Here is a 21,332-nt window from a genome sequence, read left to right on the forward strand (position 1 = left end):
TATGGAGCAATAGGAGGAGTTATAGGGGAGGTTATATGGAGCATTAGGAGGAGTTATAGTGAGGGTTATATGGAGCAATAAGAGGAGTTATAGGGGGGGTTATATGGAGCATTAAGAGAAGTTATAGTGAGGGTTATATGGTGCAATAAGAGAAGTTATAGGGAGGGTTATATGGAGCAATAGGAGGAGTTATAGGGAGGGTTATATGGAGCATTAGGAGGAGTTATAGTGAAGGTTATATGGAGCAATAAGAGAAGTTATAGTGAGGGTTATATGGAGCAATAGGAGGAGTTATAGGGGGGGTTATATGGAGCATTAGGAGGAGTTATAGTGAGGGTTATATGGTGCAATAAGAGAAGTTATAGGGAGGGTTATATGGAGCAATAGGAGGAGTTATAGGGAGGGTTATATGGAGCAATATGAGAAGTTATATGGAGGGTTATATGGAGCAATAGGAGGAGTTATAGGGAGGGTTATATGGAGCAATAGGAGGAGTTATAGGGAGGGTTATATGGAGCAATAGGAGGAGTTATAGGGAGGGTTATATGGAGCAATAGGAGGAGTTATAGGGAGGGTTATATGGAGCAATAGGAGGAGTTATATTAAGGGTTATATGGAGCAATAGGCAGAGTTATAGGAAGGGTTATATGTACCAATATGAAGAGTTATAGGGAGGGTTATATGTAGCAATATGATGAGCTATATGGAGGTTTATATGTAGCAATATGAGGAGTTATAGGGAGTGTTATATGTAGCAATATGATGAGTTATAGGGAGGGTTATATGGAGCAATAGGAGGAGTTATATGGAGGTTTACATGGTACAATATAAGGAGTTATATGGAGGGTTATATGGAGCAAAAGTAGGAGTTATAGGGGGTTACTATAAAAGGAGCAAGAGGAAGAGATATATAAGGAGAGTTACTAAATAAGGGGCAATAGGAGAATTTTTAAGGACCCTGTGATGGGAATGGGAGTATGAAGTTTTTAGGTTGTTTCTTACCGTGTCACATAGATGAAGTGCAGTGAGCAGCACTAGGGCACCAGTACTTGGCCTATATAAATTCCAATATTTTCCATCTAGTAATTCAGACCTTAAAAATCTGTAAAAACATCAGGGAACAAGAAGAAGATGGTTGTTAGCTGCTAATTTACTAGCTGATTGCTAAGGCTACATTAATGATCCTGGTATCCCAACTACACTGAGATATTGTGAGTTAAACACTGGGGAATTCAACCTACAGCTCAAGCACATAAATAAATGGATTTTATTTCCATATGTGCCACTTTATTCGTTTTCAGCTAAAATATTTTCTGTCCTCTTCTCTTACAGAATATGATGATATGATTCTTTCTATGATAAGAATAATAACAGGGGTCTTTTTTGGTCTAGGCCTTTGGCAGTATGATTTGGAGGGGGTAGCAGATTTTGATGGGTAATTCCATAGTATATATGAGGCAAATGTATTTTTTTAGGGGGGCAGTAGATTTCCTAATATCTAAGAGCAGCACAAAAACTGACCCCACTGATATTAACAATAACATTTATAAGTACGTACAATGGTGCATTTACTCACCTGTTTTTCAGATACCTCATAAAATCTGGGTGGGCAACAAGCAACCTCTTTAAATCAAAAGATGCTCCAAAGTCATCCCGCGGGCGAAGTCTAGTTGCAGAGACAGAGACAGTAAATAAACCTATTCTTGTTATAGAGAATAAGCAACTTTGATGAGTATATAAGATTTATTTAGCTGCCCAAAATATATTCAGAATCTCTTCATTACTCTACTCACACCTACAATCACCATAAGGGAGACAGAATAGATAGCACAGCTATATCTGCACTCTATGGAGGAATTCCGCTAATGGATTGCTTGATCTTTGTGATATATAAAAACTTTATTAGTCACTTTGAAATTCACAAAGTTATGTTAGTGTATCTGTGTCCCACATGCACAGAAATTCTGTAGGGTTGGTTGATATTTGTCGACAAAATGAAAAGCTTTGATTATATTAGTCTTGCTAATGAGTGTTGGCATTCACAGAATTATCTAGCTGTGATTAGGAATTTTCAGCAAGAGTCATTACAGAGAAGTTCTTTACAATTGCTGGTAAAGATTTCATTTTAACCCTTTAGCTTCCACAGCTTTTGCAGTCAGGGGGTTAATGTTAGCTTTTAGTTCCATTAAAATAAAACAAAAAAGTAAAAAGCCTTATTTCAAAATAAAGATAGCAAGAAAACGAAGAAAAATATGTAATAGGAGTAAATTAGAAAGAAGCTTAAAATTTCTTGCTCTGTCTGAATCATGAAAGAAAAAAATTCCGTTCAGTGTCCTTTTAAAGAAAGCTCAAAATTGAATTACATATTTCATTTTTTAATACAAACATTTTTGCTGCACTGACTAATTTTGTATCTAATTAGTGTCCGCAAGATCTTTCTGATGAATTGTTGTAGTCACCGGACACTAATTAGATACAAAATTAGTCAGCGTAGCAAAACTGAAATGCAGCCATATGTAATTCAGTTTTGAGATGCAGACACTTCCTCCATATACAACAAAATACATGTTAAACTGTTTTAAGGACGTCACTGGATTCTAGTGATATTTCCTTAAAACATCTGTACATGTATTTTGTTTTTATAAGGAGGAAATGTCTGCATTGTATGAAAAATGAATATTACACTCATTGTAAAGGAATTTGTGAAACGGAAATCTATTTTTATTAACTGCCTCATGAATCAGTTAGCCAATCAAGTTGCCAATGGACACTTATGACTTAATATAGGTGTCCCTCTATGTCAACTTGAATTGAAGGGATGACTCGACTATGAAGAGGAAGAAAATATTTTTACATTTTCCCCTGGACCAGGGAGTGGTCACATAACAGGTATTTCAATTTTTGATGTTCCATCATAAGAGCCTTAAAAAAACATAGAAAAAATCTGTAGCTGTGCAGATAGGCTCTATAGAGGAACCATTGTCAGTATATATAGAGTATCTTTTACAGCCTCTAGATCAGCAACAGTTTAGCTTTATTAGGGATATATTTTATGCTCATTTGAGTTATGGTGGAGAATAAAGCATGAGATTAAAATCCTCCATTTCATAAAAGTAAGAGACAGAATCATTGTATAGATATTAGAAAATGATCTCCACTTGTCTTTCCCAGAAGTACTCTGTATAGACTGTTACCAATGCACCAGGGAACTCTGGGTAAGATATGGAAATTAGATATACAAATCTCATGTTTTGTTTTTTTTTTGTTGGGGGGTGTTTAAGCACAACAATCCCCTTTATGAATATATTGTAATAGCTTCTTTCTATACTAACATTTAATAATGAAATGTTGGAGATGTTTTGAAACTATTCAGACATCTTAATAATCTTTTGCTATCATTGTTGAATTACTATAGCATAATTATTTCTTATGTGAGGGTAAGCACTACCTGCAGACATGTTGCACAGCTAAGTTTTGCCAACTCTTATGTCAAACTAAAAATAGGTTGGAGGGTGCTAGTATATTTTTAGGTTACACTCCTCTTACCAATAATGGGCTAGATTACAAGTGGCGCTAACATTAGCGCACATGCAATATTAAAATATTGTGCCTGGGTTAAGTAGCGCTCATTGGGTTAGTGCCACTGAAGACCTTGCATAGAGGGTTAAGGCTAAATAAAAAAAAATTGCACCAAATACAACCTAAATACATTTAAAAATACATTTACACTCATATATACACTATCAAATAAAAAATATTCATATAAATAATAATAAAAAAAAGTTATAAAGGTTTAAATGTATATGGTATATGACAAGTGTATTCAAATGCTATCAATGGAGACAGAACCCATCCATCAGGGACAGCCAATCCTAGTATACACAATTAAAAACAATGGAATCCAGTCTCTTATCAAAAAAATAATAAAACTTCTTTATTGTTTCCACATCATGGGAAAAAGGACAATGTTTCAAGCCTTATGTTGGGCTTGAAATGTTCTTTTTCCAATGATGTAGATGAAGCAATAAAGATGTTTTATTATTTTTGATAAGAGGCTGGATTCTATTGTCTGGAGAGTACTGAACTGGCCAGCAATGAGTCCAAATCTCAATCCCATAGAGCAGGGGTCACCAACCTTTCGGACCTCATGAACCACTAAACTCACAATTTTAAAAATCCGTGGACCACTAACATAATTTAAAAAAAAAAAAAGGTACAAACCTCTTTAATTATATGTATATATACACACACACATGCTGTACAAAACTAGTATAAGCATAGCTAAGTTTACATTATGTATATATTTACACATTTTTAAGAATAATGTTTTGGAATTAACTAACTGAATGACAGAACTGAGAGAATACTTCCAAATGACAGATGAAGGGTGAGTGCCAACTTTTGAGCTGGAAACGGAGAGGCAGAAAGTGGGAAAAAAAGAATTTTGTTTAAAAGGACCAAAAGAATTCCAAGTTACCTCCCGAGTTTATTATTCAAAACTACTTATGATCATGGACAGACATTGGAGTCATAAATTAAGTTTATATCATAAAGCTCTCAATATGGATGTGAGCTAACCACTACTGATGTTACTGGCAATTACTATTATATTGGTCTGATATGGCTGATCTGCTGGATGGCAATTACTGGAATTCAGGTGGAATGGCTTTGTGCACGGGAAACTTATTAGAATGAAAAATAATTAATATTTATTAAAAAAAAATATATAAAAAAAGAAGTAGATGGAGGGGAGGAAGACAAACAGCTATGTAAGTTCATCTGAAGGAATTAGGAAAACTACTACAAAGAGACAGATAAAGAGAAGAAAATAAATGAAATATAAGAGAGAATTTTTTTTAAAGATTTTCTTTTTTTATATACTTTAATTCCACTATTTCAAGCTAAGACTATACCAACCTCTGCTGGCTTTAGAATGGAAGCATCTTCCTCTGAGCAGCGCGCCGGGCAGGAGGAGTTAAAAATACAATCTAGCTACGCAAGTTGCGCAGTACTACTCAATGTGCATAGGGAGATTGTAATTTAACTCCTCCTCCATTGGTTTTCACTGATGTCCAGCCAGGCACTGTAGGGAGTTGTGGCGCAACAGGGTGACACTATCAGAGGAGATTAATTCCTGCTTTATGGTGTCACGGACCACCAACATCTTCTCGTGGACCAACAGTGGTCCACGGACCACTGGTTGGCGACCGCTTCCATAGAGCACCTGTGGAGAGTGTCAGGGTTTTTTTCCCTGATTGTTTGCCATGTGCTGCTGGCAGCCATTTTACTTACCTCTCTTGCTGACTATGGTGCATTGTGGGGGATGCTGCTCATTTCCTGCACTTCCTTTTATGGCCAGACTGGTGTGCATCATCCGTGTGAGACAGGATGCAATCTCAGAATTGTGATGTCATCACTTATTATTTAAAGGGCCTCTGTTCAGTATGCTTTGCCTTTGCCTTTGTCTCAGACCTGTTTATGAGAGTTCCTGTGTATTACCTGGCTGCCTGACGTCCTTCCTGGTTCCTGATCCCTGGCTTGTTCCTGACTCTTCTGTTTTCCTTGTTCCTGATTCCGGCTCGTCTTACTATTCGCTTTGGCTCCTGACTCAGCTCGTCTGACTACCAGCTCTGGTTTTGACTCCTGGCTTGTTATTTGACTTGTGGACTTTTTATTATTTTTTGCTATTAATAAAGGTGTGATTATTTTTGCACTTCTCGTCTCAGTCTGATTCCTGGCACCCTGACATTACGCAAAGGCCATGAATCCTGATGGTGCTAATAATCCACCTTTACCTGCCATAATTTCCAGGATGGATGTACAGGATCACCGCTTGGATCAATTTACACTAGCCCTGCAAACCCTGCTGACTCGCACTGCACATTTGGACCAAAGTGTTCCGCAAGTTATGGCTGCTCCTGTTTCCACTGCTGCACCTATGCCTACCAGGAGCATGTCCGGTTCTGCACCTCTACCTCAGCGATATGGAGGCGATCCTATTAAGTGCAGAGGGTTTTTGAACCAGGTGGGCAATTACTTTGAGATGTTACCTCAGGCGTTTCCCTCTGACAGAGCTAAGGTTTCGATTTCTCATCTCGTTACTCTCTGACACAGCTCTTGCCTGGGCTAATCCCTTGTGGGAGACTAATAAACCTGTGATTTCAAATTACCCTGAATTTGTGGCCTCCTTTCGAAGGATATTTGATGTTCTGGCTCGCTGCTCCTCTGCTGCTAAATGACTCATGTCCATTCAGCAAGGTACAAGATCTGTTGCTCTGTATGCTATTGAGTTCCGTACGCTTGCCGCAGAGATAGGTTGGAACAATGAAGCCCTTGTTGCTGCCTTCTTTCATGGGATCTTTGATGTGATTAAAGACGAAGTTGCTGCCAGAGATTTACCAGAGGATCTCGAGGCATTGGTGTCTTTTTTGATCCTAATAGACATCAGACTCAGAGAGAGGCCCTCTTTCAAGGAGCGCTTGCGGAAGCCTCTGGTTCCGTTGTCTCCTACGTGTTCATTCCCACCCATGCCTCCCTCTCCTCCCATGCCTCCTGATCCCGAGTCACCAGGTACTGCTGAGCCAATGCAGTTGGGATTCACGTGTCTCTCTGCAGCGGAGAGGGCCTTTAGGAGGAGGGAGGGGCTCTGCCTCTATTGTGGGTTACAGGGCCACCTTTTGAAGTCTTGTCCTACACGGCCGGGAAACACTCACATCTAAGGTCCTGTCTGGGGCAGACCTTGGGTTGTTTATCCTCGTCCCCGGAACCGCTTAAGAAGAAACCCTTGGTCACGGTTGTCCTTTCCTGGGTGGACTCCTCCATAGTCACTCAGGCTCTTGTTGACTCCGGTGCTGCGGGCTATTTCATTGACAGTGCTTTTGTATCAAAGCACTCCATTCCTGTTTTGCCTTGGTCTTACTATTGAGGCCATTGATGGCAGGCCCCTTCAGCCCGCACTCGTTGCTCACAAAACTGCTCCGTTGTCCATGACTGTTGGGGCTCTCCATTTTGAAACCCTCCAGTTCCAGGTGATAAACTCTCCTCATTTTCCGGTTGTTCTGGGTTATCCCTGGCTCCAAAAGCACAATCCCAGTCTCGACTGGCGCAGGTCCGAAATTTTGTCGTGGTCCCCGCAATGTATTTCCACTTGTCTTCGGAAACCAGTTAAAGTCTTGTGCACTTCTTCGTTATCTCAATTGCCAGAGGAATACCGAGAGTTCCTAGACGTTTTTGACAAGGTGCGTGCCGGTACGTTGCTTCCTCACTGGTCTTACGATTGTGCCATAGACCTGCAACCCGGAGCCATTCCTCTTCGGGCCGGGTGTACCCTTTGTCTGTTGCAGAGAATTGTGCAATGGAGGAGTATACTGCTGATGCTCTGTCGCGGGGGATCCTGCTCTCCTGCAGGGGCTGGCTTCTTCTTTGTGAAGAAAAAGGGTGGCGATTTAAGACCATGCATCGATTATAGAGGTCTTAAAGGATTACTTTCTGTTATAATTTTTAAGCTAAACAACTAACATATTAAAGTTAATAAACATTAATTAAAACCTACTGACCTATATTTTCTCCAAAACGAAGTTTCATAACGTTCTAAAAGTTATATCTTTTATTCGCCGATGATGTCACGTTATCCTGCCCACTATTTTCAGCACTGCATGTTCAAAATACTTAAACCAATAACTTTGTGTTTAAAGTGCCATTTTGAAACCTAGGTATTGTAAACGGATTGGTACAGAGCAAAGGATACCCACGGAGTGGGTTTGGAAAACAATTAAATTTGCAGACAAGATTTCTGATATACGGTAGAGATATGTTAAGGAAATGCTATTGATAAAAAGCGTATTTGGGGTAGTTAGTTAGTAACAGGCATAGAAAATATTTACTTACAGTGGCCCTTTAATCGTCTTACCATTAAGAATGCTTACCCTATTCCACTCATCACGGAACTCTTTGACTGCCTCAAGGGAGCTACGGTCTTTACTAAACTTGATTTGAGAGGAGTGTACAATCTTGTTAGGATTAAGGAGGGACAGGGCCACCATCAGGGGGTGACAGGGGTGACTCCTGTCAGGGGCCCAATGGGCCAGGGGGCCCCATGAGGCAAGAACTTTTAAAAAAAAAAAAAGTTTTTTTTTTTTAAAAAGTTTGGCAGCCACCAGTGGGTGCTACATTTCTGAGTGTCCACTAAACCACTATGCACAGTGTGAGACAGACTTGGCACTTTGTTTGTACAGTGTTTGCCTGAGTCAGATGGCAGATCACTTTCATTTGCAGAGGAGGATGTTTTTTATTTCTTTGTGCAATTTCAGATTGTAACTTAAGTGAGGTAGTAGTTGTATGGTGGGGCCAGGGGTCCATAAAAACACATTTTTTTAGCAGCAGTGTATTTATGATTATTTGACAATGCTGTAGAAATTCTATATTTAAAACCATGCAGAAATGTTTCCTCCTGAATACACAAATGGTTGGTGCTCTTATGGCAGATTTATATATATATATATATATATATATATATATATATATATATATATATATAACATTCCAGTTTACTGCCCCTTTATGCAAGGACTTTCCAGATGCAAGGAGGCATTTTATCTAAGATTTTTACATCTGTATAACATGTTATACTCTCAGGCTAAGATTGCCCAGTGTTTGAAATGAGACAGGTTAACTTAAAACTGTTCAGTTTACACTACAGCTTACTTAATTTTGAAATACATACCAACACAGCTTATGGTTCCACCAAGACCATATAGAGTACAGCATTTTCAAAATCTATATGTACAGCTGACAGATGGGAACATTTGTACACTATATTTGAAGTGGTGCTCTTGGTTGGGGAAAATAGGGGAAAAATCAAACAAACATATGTCAACCCTTTAAAAGTACTTTTCTTCATCTAGCCATCTACCCAGATCATTAATGTACAATTTTGAATTCAAAGAATTATTTTTGTTTGCACATTTATAAATATGATTCTTTAAAAAAGTGATCTCTTAATTTCTGCATTTTTATCATGCATGTCACACACTGTTGAGTTAGGGGATGCAAGGTGCATAAATATTTCCTCCTGTTGAGGGTTTCTGTGGGTGTCTGTGTTTATGTCTTTGTGCTTTGGTTTGTGTCTCTATGAGTGTGTATGTATTCTTTTCTGTTGGTCTCTCTGTGAGGGTGGGTGTGTATGTCTTTGTGCATTTTCTGTGGATGTCTGTGAGTTTGTGTGCATATGTCTTTGAGTTTTTTCTATGGTTGTCTCTGTGAGGGTGTGTGTATGTTAGTCTTTGTGTATTTTCTCAGGAATCTTCTGTGAGGGTGGGTGTGTATGTCTGTGTTTTCTGTGGATATCTCTGAGGGTGTGTGTTTTCTGTGGGCGTCTCTGTAAGGGTGTGTGTATGTCTTTGTGTGTTTTATGTGGATGTCTCAGTGAGGGTGTGTGTATGTATGTCATTCTGTGTTTTATGTGGTTGTCTCTGTGTGTGTGTGTATGTCTTTGTTTGTTTTCTGTGGGTGTTTCTGTGTGTGTATGTTTTTGTGTGTTTTCTGAGGCTGTCTCTGTCGGTGTTTCCTTGGGTGTATGTACAAGTTTGAGTTTGTGTGTGTGTGTCCATTGTCTGTTCCTTTTTAGGACATTTTGACCTTTCTACTGATTATTCACATCTTTCTACAGACTTGGAGACTAATGAGAACTTTCCTTGATGTCACCAATCTACCATTTAACCTTTAAATTATTTTTTAGGCAGTTCAGGGCCCTTCCTTTCAGCCACTGCATGCTGTTGTCATAATTTAGTTGGCATTTTCCTTTACAAAAAGATAATCAGAACTCCATATTTTGTTTTCTAAATCTCCTTTTTTTTACAAAACTGTAGTTTACCTCATTACTTGTCAGGTCAATGTAAACAAGTGCTGAGTGTCTGTTTGGGTGTCTGTGTCTGAGTGTGTTTCTTTGCGTGTCTGCTAGAGTGTCTATATGTGAATCCTTATGTGTGAGTGTGTGTGTGTGTGTTTCAGTGTATGAGTGTGTCTGTGTGTTTGTATGTTACTACCTTTACAACATTTCCAAGTTTAAATAGACACTTAAGAATAAAGTGCATATACGTTTTAGTCGCTTGGTCAAAAATTGCACATGTCAAAGGAGGGTGGGGGGGTCTGATCAATGGTTAAGTCAGGGGCCCCAAAATTTCTGGTGGCGGCCCTGAGGAGGGTCATGAATGGAAAACAGCATTTAACACCAGGAGTGGGCATTATGAGTATCTTGTAATGCCCTATGGCCTATGTAATGCTCCTGCTGTTTTTCAGGAATTTATTAATGATGTCCTACGAGATATGTTGCAACAGTGTGTTGTGGTGTACTTAGACGACATCCTCATACACACACCCACACTTGAGGCTCATCATTCTGATGTTATACGGGTTCTTCAGAGACAACGTGAGAACGGCCTGTTTTGTGAGTTCCATCAGACTCAAGTAACGTTCCTAGGTTATGTTATCTCCGTTGCAGGGTTCTCCATGGATCCTGACAAGTTATCTGCAGTTCTGCAGTGGCCTCGCCCAGTTGGTCTTTGGTCTATTCAACGTTTTTTGGGGTTCGCCAATTACTATAGGAAGTTTATTAAAAACTTTTCTTCCTTTGTCAAACCTATCACAGACATGACCCGTAAAAAGAATGATCCACTCCATTGGTCACCTACTGCCATTAAGGCCTTTGATAGTCTTAAGACTGCCTTTGCTGCCGCTCCAGTTCTGGCTCATCCTAACCCTGTCCTGCCTTTCGTTCTTGAGGTCGATGCATCTGAGACTGGAGTAGGTGCCCTCTTGTCTCAACGTCCTACGCCTAACAGTTCCTTGCATCCGTGTGGTTTCTTCTCTAAGAAATTGTCTCCAGCGGAGTGCAATTATGAAATTGGCGACCGGGAATTACTGGCCATAATTTTGGCACTCAAGGAATGGAGGCATCTTCTCGAGGGTACTAACATGCCAGTGCTCATTCTTACTGACCACTAGAATTTAACTTATCTATCTGAAGCAAAACGTTTGTTTCCCCGACAGGCCAGATGGGCGCTATTTTAGTTTCATTTTAATTATGTGGTTTCCTACCTGCCTGGTAGTAAGAATGTTAAGGCTGATGCCCTCTCTCGACAATTTTCGCTTCTGTCCAAGGAGGAGTCTGTACCTACTCCTGTTATTACTCCTGACCATATGTTGGCTACCATACGTACTAATTTGACTTCTCCCTTGGGGGAGGAGATCCTGGCTGCACAAACCAATGCACCTCCTGAGAAACCTAGCGGTAAGTGTTTTGTTCCTGAGAATCTTCAAACTAAACTTTTGCACACATCTTTCCATGGACTTCATTGTCGAGCTCCATGTTTCCAATGGCAATACTGATATCCTTATGGTGGTTGACCGTTTTTCTAAAATGTCACATTGCATTCCCTTGATTAAGCTGCCTACTGCTCAGGAGCTTGCTTCAATTTTTGCCCGGGAGGTCTTTCATTTACATGGGTTACCTAAGGAGATAGTGTCAGACCAGGGTAGCCAGTTTGTCTCCAAATTTTGGCTTTCCTTTTGTGCTCAAATGGGGATCCAGCTTTCCTTCTCCTCGGCGTATCACCCTCAATCCAATGGGGCTGCAGAACGGTCTAATCAAGATCTGGAACAGTTCCTCCATTGCTATGTCTCAGATCACCACAATAATTGGTCTGAACTGTTACCTTGGGCAGAGTTTGCTCGTTATAGTGCTATTAATGCTTCCTCCAAGTTATCCCCGTTCATGGCGAATTATGGGTTTCAACCATCCTTGTTGCCCAATTCATTCATGTCTCAGGATATTCCGGCTTTGGAGGAGCATCTCTGGCAACTCTGTTCCACGTGGGTGCAGATTCAGGATTGCCTTCATCGTTCTATAAAGCGCCAAAAGTTCCAGGCTGATCGTAGGCGTCTGCCCGCACCTTCCTACCAGGTTGGTGAGAGAGTTTGGCTGTCCTTCAACAACTTGAACATTCGTGTGCCTTCCAATAAATTGGCTCCCCGTTATGTTGGTCCTTTTCGAATACTCCGACAGGTTAATCCTGTGGCCTACGCTCTTGACCGTCCTCCTGCTATGCGCATCTCTAATGTTTTTCATGTCTCCCTCTTGAAACCATTGGTTTGTAATCGGTTTACCACTGTGTTGCCTCATCCCCGTCTTATCTTTGTTGACAACCATGAGCAGTATGAGGTCAGCAGCATTATTGACTCTCGTATGTCAAGGGGCCGTGTACAGTATTTGGTTCACTGGAGGGGCTACGGTCCATAGGAGCGTTCTTGGGTTCCCTCCTCTGATGTTCATGCTCCCACCCTCCTCCGTGTCTCCCATGCCCGTTTCCCCAATAAGCCTTTTGTTCTCCCGCGGAGGAGGGGTCGTTGAGGGGAGGGTACTGTCTGGGTTTTTTCCCTGTTTATTTGCCATGTGCTACTGGCAGCCATTTTACTTACCTCTCTTGCTGACTCTGGTGCATTGTAGGGTATGCTGATCATTTCCTGCACTTCCTTTTATGGCCAGACTGGTGTGCATCATCCGTGTGAGACAGGATGCAGTCTCAGAATTGTGATGTCATCACTTATTATTTAAAGGGCCTCTGTTCAGTATGCTTTGCCTTTGCCTTTGTCTCAGACCTGTTTGTGAGAGTTCCTGTGTATTACCTGGCTGCCTGACGTCCTTCCTGGTTCCTGATCCCTCTCTTGTTCCTGACTCTGCTGTTTTCCTTGTTCCTGATAGCGGCTCGTCTGACTATTCGCTTTGGCTCCTGACTCGGCTCGTCTGACTACCAACTCTGGTTTTGACTCCTGGCTTGTTATTTGACTTGTGGACTTTTTATTATTTTTTTGCTATTAATAAAGGTGTGTTTATTTTTGCACTTCTTGTCTCAGTCTGATTCCTGGCACCCTGACAGAGAGATCTCAAAACAGCAGTTGGGAAAAGGAAACCTTCCAATCTGAGAGTCCTGGAGCAGTTGGCAAAAGAAGAGTGGTCCAAAACTTGATTTCAGTTATTTATTCCAAGGGGTGTGCTAACAAATATTAAATTGAGGGTGCCAATAATTTCGTCCAGTCTATTTTGGAGTTTTGTGTGGAATGTGTGAGATTTTAATTTTTTTTTCTCCACTTTTATGTGTTATATAAATACAAACAAAAGAATGTGAAATGAGAATGCCTAAACATTTCTAATTGCAACAATTTTCTGGGTGAATTGGTGCATTATCTGACAGAAATGCAGTGGTGCCAATATTTTTGGCCAAGACTGTTTACATACATACACACACATTCCAATCAAATACCTCAAAACAACAAAAATAATTTTTAATCAATATAATTATTTTAGATTGTGTTTTAGAGGCCTATTTAACAAAGGTCTGTCGGATCTGATCCGACAGTGTGGATCAGGTCCGACAGACCTCGCTGAATGCTCTCCGTATTCAGCATTGCCCCAGCAGCTCTTGGCCTCAAGTTACACCCTTACTGGTGTGACTATTCCTCATACTTTTGATCGTTTTTGACCTTGGAGAGTTCTATCTACTTCTATATATTTGTGCTGCTTCCGTCTCATTGTGTAAGTAGGCTCCTTTCCTTGTACCCGGATTAAAGCCATGCTATCTGGCATCACGCCAATTTTCATCTGTCTGTTTGGTTTCTCACCAAGTCCATCTGCTTCTCACAGATTCAACAGCTGCTGCTCACTTGACCAGTACCGGTAAGACTAGTTCTATCATTCTCATATAGTTGTCTGAATGCTCAAACCATGTTCTCTGCCTGGTATTTCTACTTGATACTATCACTACAGTTTCCAAGACTCCATTTTAAACAAAAGCGCTACTAGTTATTTTTATAAATCTAAACAGCTGATAAGTTTTTCCTACTTATATTTCTAATACATATTTCTTGGAGGTTAAACTGTGCGTTTCCCTTTTCCTCCCATAAGAGAGTATATTAGTTTAGTTACAATTGTCTGCTTTAAATTTGTGACAGCATTGTTACAAATTTAGAGCTATAGCACTGCTAAGTTACTACAACTTTAAATTAATGCTGTTAAAACACTCAGCAACACTTTACAAATTTTACTTAGGCAAATTAACTAGCTCATAGCTAGTTGGATATTGCAGTACTCAATGAATCTTTGGCAGACGCAATAGGAGCTGTTGGAATTTTGTTTAGAGAAAAAATACTTTAAATTTGAAAATGATTAATATTTACAGCTCACAAAAAATGCAATGGGTTCTAATATGGCTTTCATATATGCCAATCTCTATATGCTGTGGTATGAACAGAACATCATGCAACCTCATATGCAAGTAGATATAAAATACTACATTAGGTATATTGATGATGTGTTGTTGGTCAACAATCAATCAATGAGTTAGTTACTAATCTTTTGGATTTTAACATTTTTAAGTTTGAGGAAAATGGAAAATATAAACATCACTATATACCAAACATACAGATTGTATTTCTTTGCTATTAGCTAGCAGCTTTCTCCCTAACACCAAAAGAGGAGTAACCTCACAGCTCACCAGGGTCATCTGTAATTATTATGACCATTCTATCATGTCAATACAGTTGGATGAAATGAGACAGAAATTACTGACACATGTCTACCGTAAAAAAGATGTTAATGAAGCCCTAAAAAAATTCAAAGATAAAAACCAATTATATTTACTTACCAAGTCCAGTGGTGTGAAAAAGATGGACCAGTCAAATAGATTAAATTTGATTATTACTTATACACCTTTATATCACATGGTACAGGACTCATTTAATAGGCACTGGGATATTGTTAAAACTGATAGGATGCTCTCATTTATGAATATGGAACCACCAAGTGTGATATATAAGCATGCTACCAACCTTAGGGATTTATTGGTCTACAATTACTCATTAAGATGCTACCAACATAAAAAGCTGGGATGCTACAAATTTGGTGAATGTACTGCATGCAACAGCATGTTAACTGGATCATACTTCCATCATCCTCATCAAGGAAGGAAATTTAAGATCAATTATTATCTTACAAGTACTAATGATCATGTGATCTACCTATTGACATGTCCTTGCTCTTTGATGTATGTTAGGAAAACTATAAGCTCTTTTTGGGAGAGAATGGCAAATCATTGGTTTGCAATCAGGGAATCCATTAAAAGTGGCAACTCTGAAGAACCGGTTTTGCACATAAAGGACACAATGTTGCCAGAATGTGGGCCCTGTTAATTGATTATGTGAAACGTGGAGGGGATAGGGGTAAGAAACTCCTATAGATGGAAACACACTGGGTACAGAGGTTGGATACTTTGGCACCAAAGGGTCTAAGTACTCTGTTGGATTACAGTATTATCCTATAATAAGGTTTTAACAACCAGAGATTAAAGATCTGGCCAACTTTTGTCTTGGATAAACTGTATTTGCTTCTGTATCATGGATTATTTTTGATTTCCTCCACTATGAAATGTTCAGCCCTCTCTGTTTCTTTTTTGATATACTTTTTATATATATATATAACCTTTAATCTAATTATTTAAGAGTATTTTGTTGCTCTTGGTTAATGCAAACCGTGTAACAAATGTGTTGTGATACACAGAGAGTTAATAGGGAGTCATTTACTTCTAATGCTGGTAACACAATTAGTGAAATATATATATATATTATATTCAACAAATGTGTTTATATAAAGATAGTCAAGATGTTTTACAGTTCCTGATTTATCAGATATATATATAAATTCCTTTAGTTGAGGTTAGTGTAGGATTAAGTCACAGTATCCAGTGATATGAAATCTTCACACACTCACACATACACACATACACGCTAAAAGAATTATGTACAAAGTTCAGACATTCAACACTTGCTTCCCTGTAATAGTTTGACATACAGGTAGTTTTAGCAAAATGGTGCCGAGTACACAAACAGGATTAAGTAACAAACCCCTTAGGAGAATCGTTGTATTAAACGTTCCAGTTCTGAACTTTTAGTAAGTAGTTTAACTGACAGATAAGCATGTAATAATATGCACAGAGGTTTAGTACTTATCGTGTATCAGGAATCCTTGAGGCTTCCGGTGTGAACTCCTGTTACTGTCCGGTGTGAGTGTGACTGACCTCCGATCACAGGATGGAAGAAGATCCGGCGGGCGTAGTGATATGCGGTTTGAATGAAAAACCGGGTTGAGAAGGTAATCCTTTGAATAAAGGTAACATGCAGGAAATCCACTTAATGCAAAGACAACTTGAAATAAGTAGAGAAATAGGCAATGAGCAATAACTCCAGATATATTAACAGAGACCTGAGACTAAAGTGAAAAGCCACTAGGCAAACAAAGTTACAAACAACTTCAATTTTCAGGCAAGGCTAAGCTACCATATTACCTCTTATATTGGGTAAAGTGTAGAATGGGCGTGATATACCTTAAAGGTATATCACATATCCCCCACCTCAAGGACGCACCCCAGGGGTACACAGATTTGGCTTATGTGGGTATCTACGATGCAAAGACCTGATCAAACGGTGGGCATGTATCTCTGTATGAAGCTGCTAAGAATTTTCCTCCGGTCCATAGCCTTTCCACTTGATCAAGTATTCCAATTTCTGTTGATTCTGGAATCCAATATACATTGAACCTCAAATTCTTCTTGGTTATCAACAAGGCATGGTGGTGGGTTATCTTGATCTAGTCTGTGAACATCTGAAGTGTATGGTTTCAACAACGATACATGAAACACTGGATACATTTTATAGTCCTTGGGTAAGGCTAACCTAACTGCTATAGGATTTATGATTTTATTTATAACAAATGGTCCTATGAATTGGTTAGCCAATTTTTTACTTGGTAAGGGTAGCTTGAGATATTTTGAGGATAATAATACCTGGTCACCAATTTTATAGTTTGGAGTTGGACGGTGATGGTGATCATAGTATTGTTTTTGATGTTTTTTAGCCTCTGTGAGATGTGTTTTGAGTATATTCAATGTGTGTTGTAAATTTGAAGCATAATCAGATGCGCTAGGTGAGTTGACATTGATATTCGTGAGAGATAGAGTGTTTGGGTGATAACCATAAGTGGCATAAAAGGGTGTCATTTTAGTGGATGTAGATATGGAGTTATTATATGAAAACTCTGCCATTGCTAAGTATGTTATCCAGTCATCTTGAAGATGTGTTATAAAGCACCTTAAGTACTGTTCTAGGGTCTGGTTTAGTCTTTCTGTCAAGCCATTTGTTTGTGGGTGGAACGCTGTTGAATACCTGGAATCAACTTTCAGTAATCTACATAAGGATCTCCAAAAGGAGGAGGTAAATTGAGTTCCTCTGTCGGTGATAATAACAGTAAGAAGTCTGTGTAATTTTACTATAGAACTTAAAAATGCCTTAGCTGTAGTCATTGCCGTTGGGAGTCCTTTTAATGGAATAAAATGTGCTAGCCTAGTTAGGTGGTCTATAACAACTAGTATTGTATTAAACAGTTGTGAGTTTGGTAAATCCACTATGAAATCCATAGAAATTGTGGACCAAGGCTTATCAGGAATTGGAAGCGGAGTTAACAATCCTATAGGTTTTTTATGCTCCACTTTATTCCGTGCACAGATATCACACGAGGTAACATAATCATATACTGTTTGTTCCAGATGGGGCCACCAGACATTCCTTCTAGTTAGTTCAATTGTTTTTTGGATGCCCCTATGTCCTGACATAGTGCTGTCATGGGTATGAGATAGAACAATCTTTCTTATTTTATCTGGGATGTATAATTTTCTGTTATGATATAGTAATCCTGTGATGGGATCTTTTGTACAGTTCTTGGGATGAATAACCTCATCTTTTACAGCTTCTGAAACTTCTTCTTCTAAGGATGTGAGGTTTCCAATGAACTTTTCAGGGGGGATTAAAAATTCTTGAGATTCTTGAGTAGAATCTATTTCATGTAGTCTGGATAGAGCATCTGCTTTTGTGTTCTGGGTTCCAGCTTTGTAAGTTATACAAAAATCGAATCGGTCCATAAATAAAGACCATCGTACTTGTCGTGAAGTCAAAATTTTATTTTTCTTAAGGTATTCCAAATTTTTGTGATCAGTGTATATTAGGAATCTCTCATTGGAGCCCTCCAAAAGGTGTCTCCAATGTTCTAGCGAACATTTTATTGCTAATAATTCTTTGTCCCCAACACTGTAATTTTTTTCTGCTGGGGTTAGTACTCTGGAGAAGAATTCTATAGGATGTAATTCATTTGTATCTTTATGATGTTGTGAAAGGACAGCACCAATTCCTGTGTTTGATGCATCTACCTCCAAAATAAATTGGAGGTTGTAATTTGGGATAGAATACAGGTGCAGTTGTGAAATAGTGTTTTAAACTATCAAAGGCTTTTTGTGCATCCTCTGTCCAGCTGAATTTATGTTTAACACTTGTAAGTTGTGTTAATGGTTTTATAATTGAGCAAAAATCTCGAATAAACTTTCTATAAAAGTTTGCGAACCCAATGAACCTTTGCAATTTTCTTACGGTAGTAGGTATGGGCCATTGAAATATGGCTGTTGTTTTTTTCTGGATCCATTTGGATCTTATTTGGGGTTATGATATATCCCAAGAATTTAATTCCGTCCACATGGAAACAACATTTTTCCAATTTGGCAAATAACTTATGTTCCTTTAACCTTGTAAGCACCCAACGAACGTGCTTTTCATGTTCTACTTGGTTTTTGGAATATATTAATATGTCATCTAAATGAATTATGACACATGTATCCATGAGATTGTGAAAAATTTCATTAATGAAAAACTGAAAACTTGCTGGTGCATTCGTTAGTCCGAATGGCATCACATTATATTGAAATAGGCTGTATCTAGTCCTGAAAGCAGTTTTCCATTCGTCCCCCTTTTTAATGCGTATCAGATTATACGCTCCCTTCAAATCCAGTTTTTTATACACTGTGGCTCCAGATAATCGTTCTAATAACTCTGGTATTAAGGGTAGTGGGTATCTGTTTTTTATTGTGACAGAATTTAGAGCTCTATAGTCTATTATGGGGCGTAATGTCCCATCCTTATTTTTTACCAAAAACATTCCAGCTGCTGCTGGTGAGGTGGAGTGTGTTATAAATCCTTTTTTTAAATTGTCATCTAGATATGTTCTTAAGTACATTAACTCGTTTTGGGACAGAGGGTAAATTTTCCCATGAGGAATTTGTGCACCTGGTATAGTATTTATTGGGCAGTCAAAGCTTCTGTGTGGAGGGAGGCTCTCAGCTTCCTTTAGATCAAAAACTTTCGCCAAATCCTGATAAGGCCCAGGTATACCTGGTGTAATTTGTGATATAATAGAGTGTGGGTAACATGTCTGCACAGTATGGAGATGTCAGTGTGACATCATTAAGTGTCCAATTTATGGAAGGATTGTGTGTAGCTAACCAAGTGTAACCCAAAATAATTGGATGCAACAATATGGGTATGATATCATATGTGAGATATTCTGTATGTCCTGTGGATGTAGTAGTTAAAAGTGGTACAGTTTGGTGTGTTATAGGACCTTTCTGTAACAATGTCCCGTCAATTAATTTAACAAATACAGGGTTATGCTTACACACAAAAAGTATTTTATTGTTCTTAACAAACATTGCATCAATGTAGTTCCCAGAAGCCCCTGAGTCAATCAAAGCATCAACCTGGATGTGTTTCTGATCCCACTGTAGGAAAAGAGAAAATGCCAAATGATTTAGTTTCACTATATTGTATATGTGATTTAGGTCTGATGGCTTACCCTTTATCTGTTTGGCTAACAGAGGACAAGTGGACACTGTGTGTTCCTTATGTCCACAATACAGACACAGATTGCCAAGTCTTCTTCTATTTTTTTCCTCCTGTGTGAGAGGTCCCCTAATGGCTCCGATCTCCATGGGAATGGTGTTACCGGATACCTTTTCTGATCCAGATAAATATGGACGTCTAAGTGAATATTCTTGTGATGCTCTTTCAGACTTTCTTTCGCGTAGTCTTCTGTCAAGTGTTGTACTTAAGTTAATGAGTGCTGGCAAAGTTTCAGGTATTTCTAATCTTGATAATTCATCTTTTAGAGCCTCTGATAGGCCAAGGCGATACTGATTCTTTAAACTAATCTCGTTCCAAAGTGAGTCTGTTGCCCACATTTGAAAATCTGTAGTGTACTCTTCTACAGTACGTTTGCCTTGTTTTAGCCTGCGTAATTTTGTCTCAGCATGTAACTCAGTATTAACATCCTCATAGAGATTAGACATGGCTTTAAAAAAGTCTTGTAATGAATCTAGTATGGTGTTATTGTTCTCAAAAAATCTGTTAGCCCATGACCTGGGTTCACCCTGTAAATATGATATCACAGTACAGACCTTGATTCTTTCTGAATGATATGTACGTGGTTGTAATGAGAATAGTAAATTGCATGCATTTTTGAAATCACGGAATTCAGTACGTTTACCAGAAAATGGTGAAGGGTGTTGTATATGTGGTTCTGGTATTTCAGGTACTTTAGGAGCCATACACTCTTTAATTATCCCTTTTAAAGCAATAGTTTCCGTCTGAACTTCAGTGAGGCCACGGGGCAAGTAGTCTAATTTTTGATATATGTTACTGAACTCATTCTTTATCTCTTCTGGGTTCATCTTGTATGGTTAAACTCACTTTCAGGTAAGTAGATATATATGTGGCCTGAAAATTATGTGGTATCTTTACTTATTTTATAAATGATACCTTTTATCTAATTATTTAAGAGTATTTTGTTGCTCTTGGTTAATGCAAACCGTGTAACAAATGTGTTATGATACACAGAGAGTTAATAGGGAGTCATTTACTTCTAATGCTGGTAACACAATTAGTGAAATATATATATATATTATATTCAACAAATGTGTTTATATAAAGATAGCCAAGATGTTTTAAAGTTCCTGATGTATCAGATATATATATATTCCTTTAGTTGAGGTTAGTGCAGGATTAAGTCACAGTATCCAGTGATATGAAATCTTCACACACTCACACATACACGCTAAAAGAATTATGTACAAAGTTCAGACATTCAACACTTGCTTCCCTGTAATAGTTTGACATACAGGTAGTTTTAGCAAAATGGTGCCGAGTACACAAACAGGATTAAGTAACAAACCCCTTAGGAGAATCGTCGTATTAAACGTTCCGGTTATGAACTTTTAGTAAGTAGTTTAACTGACAGATAAGCATGTAATAATATGCACAGAGGTTTAGTACTTATCGTGTATCAGGAATCCTTGAGGCTTCGGGTGTGAACTCCTGTTACTGTCCGGTGTGAGTGTGACTGACCTCCGATC

General features: G+C 38.7%; 1 protein-coding gene across 1 annotated transcript in view; it reads right to left on the reverse strand.

Annotated features, from left to right (window-relative positions):
* Window positions 1–21,332, reverse strand: part of LOC128635642 (alpha-N-acetylgalactosaminide alpha-2,6-sialyltransferase 1-like) — a 289,952-nt gene that overhangs the window by 24,925 nt on the left and 243,695 nt on the right. Inside the window, exons 8-9 of the mRNA XM_053688731.1 lie at window positions 1,577–1,666; window positions 1,003–1,102 (exon numbers count right to left, since the gene is read on the reverse strand). Of these exons, the coding sequence (XP_053544706.1) occupies window positions 1,003–1,102; window positions 1,577–1,666 (190 nt within the window). The remainder of the gene's footprint in view (window positions 1–1,002; window positions 1,103–1,576; window positions 1,667–21,332) is intronic.

Source organism: Bombina bombina, chromosome 1 (genome assembly GCF_027579735.1).
Source record: "Bombina bombina isolate aBomBom1 chromosome 1, aBomBom1.pri, whole genome shotgun sequence".
Taxonomy (NCBI): Eukaryota; Metazoa; Chordata; class Amphibia; order Anura; family Bombinatoridae; genus Bombina; species Bombina bombina.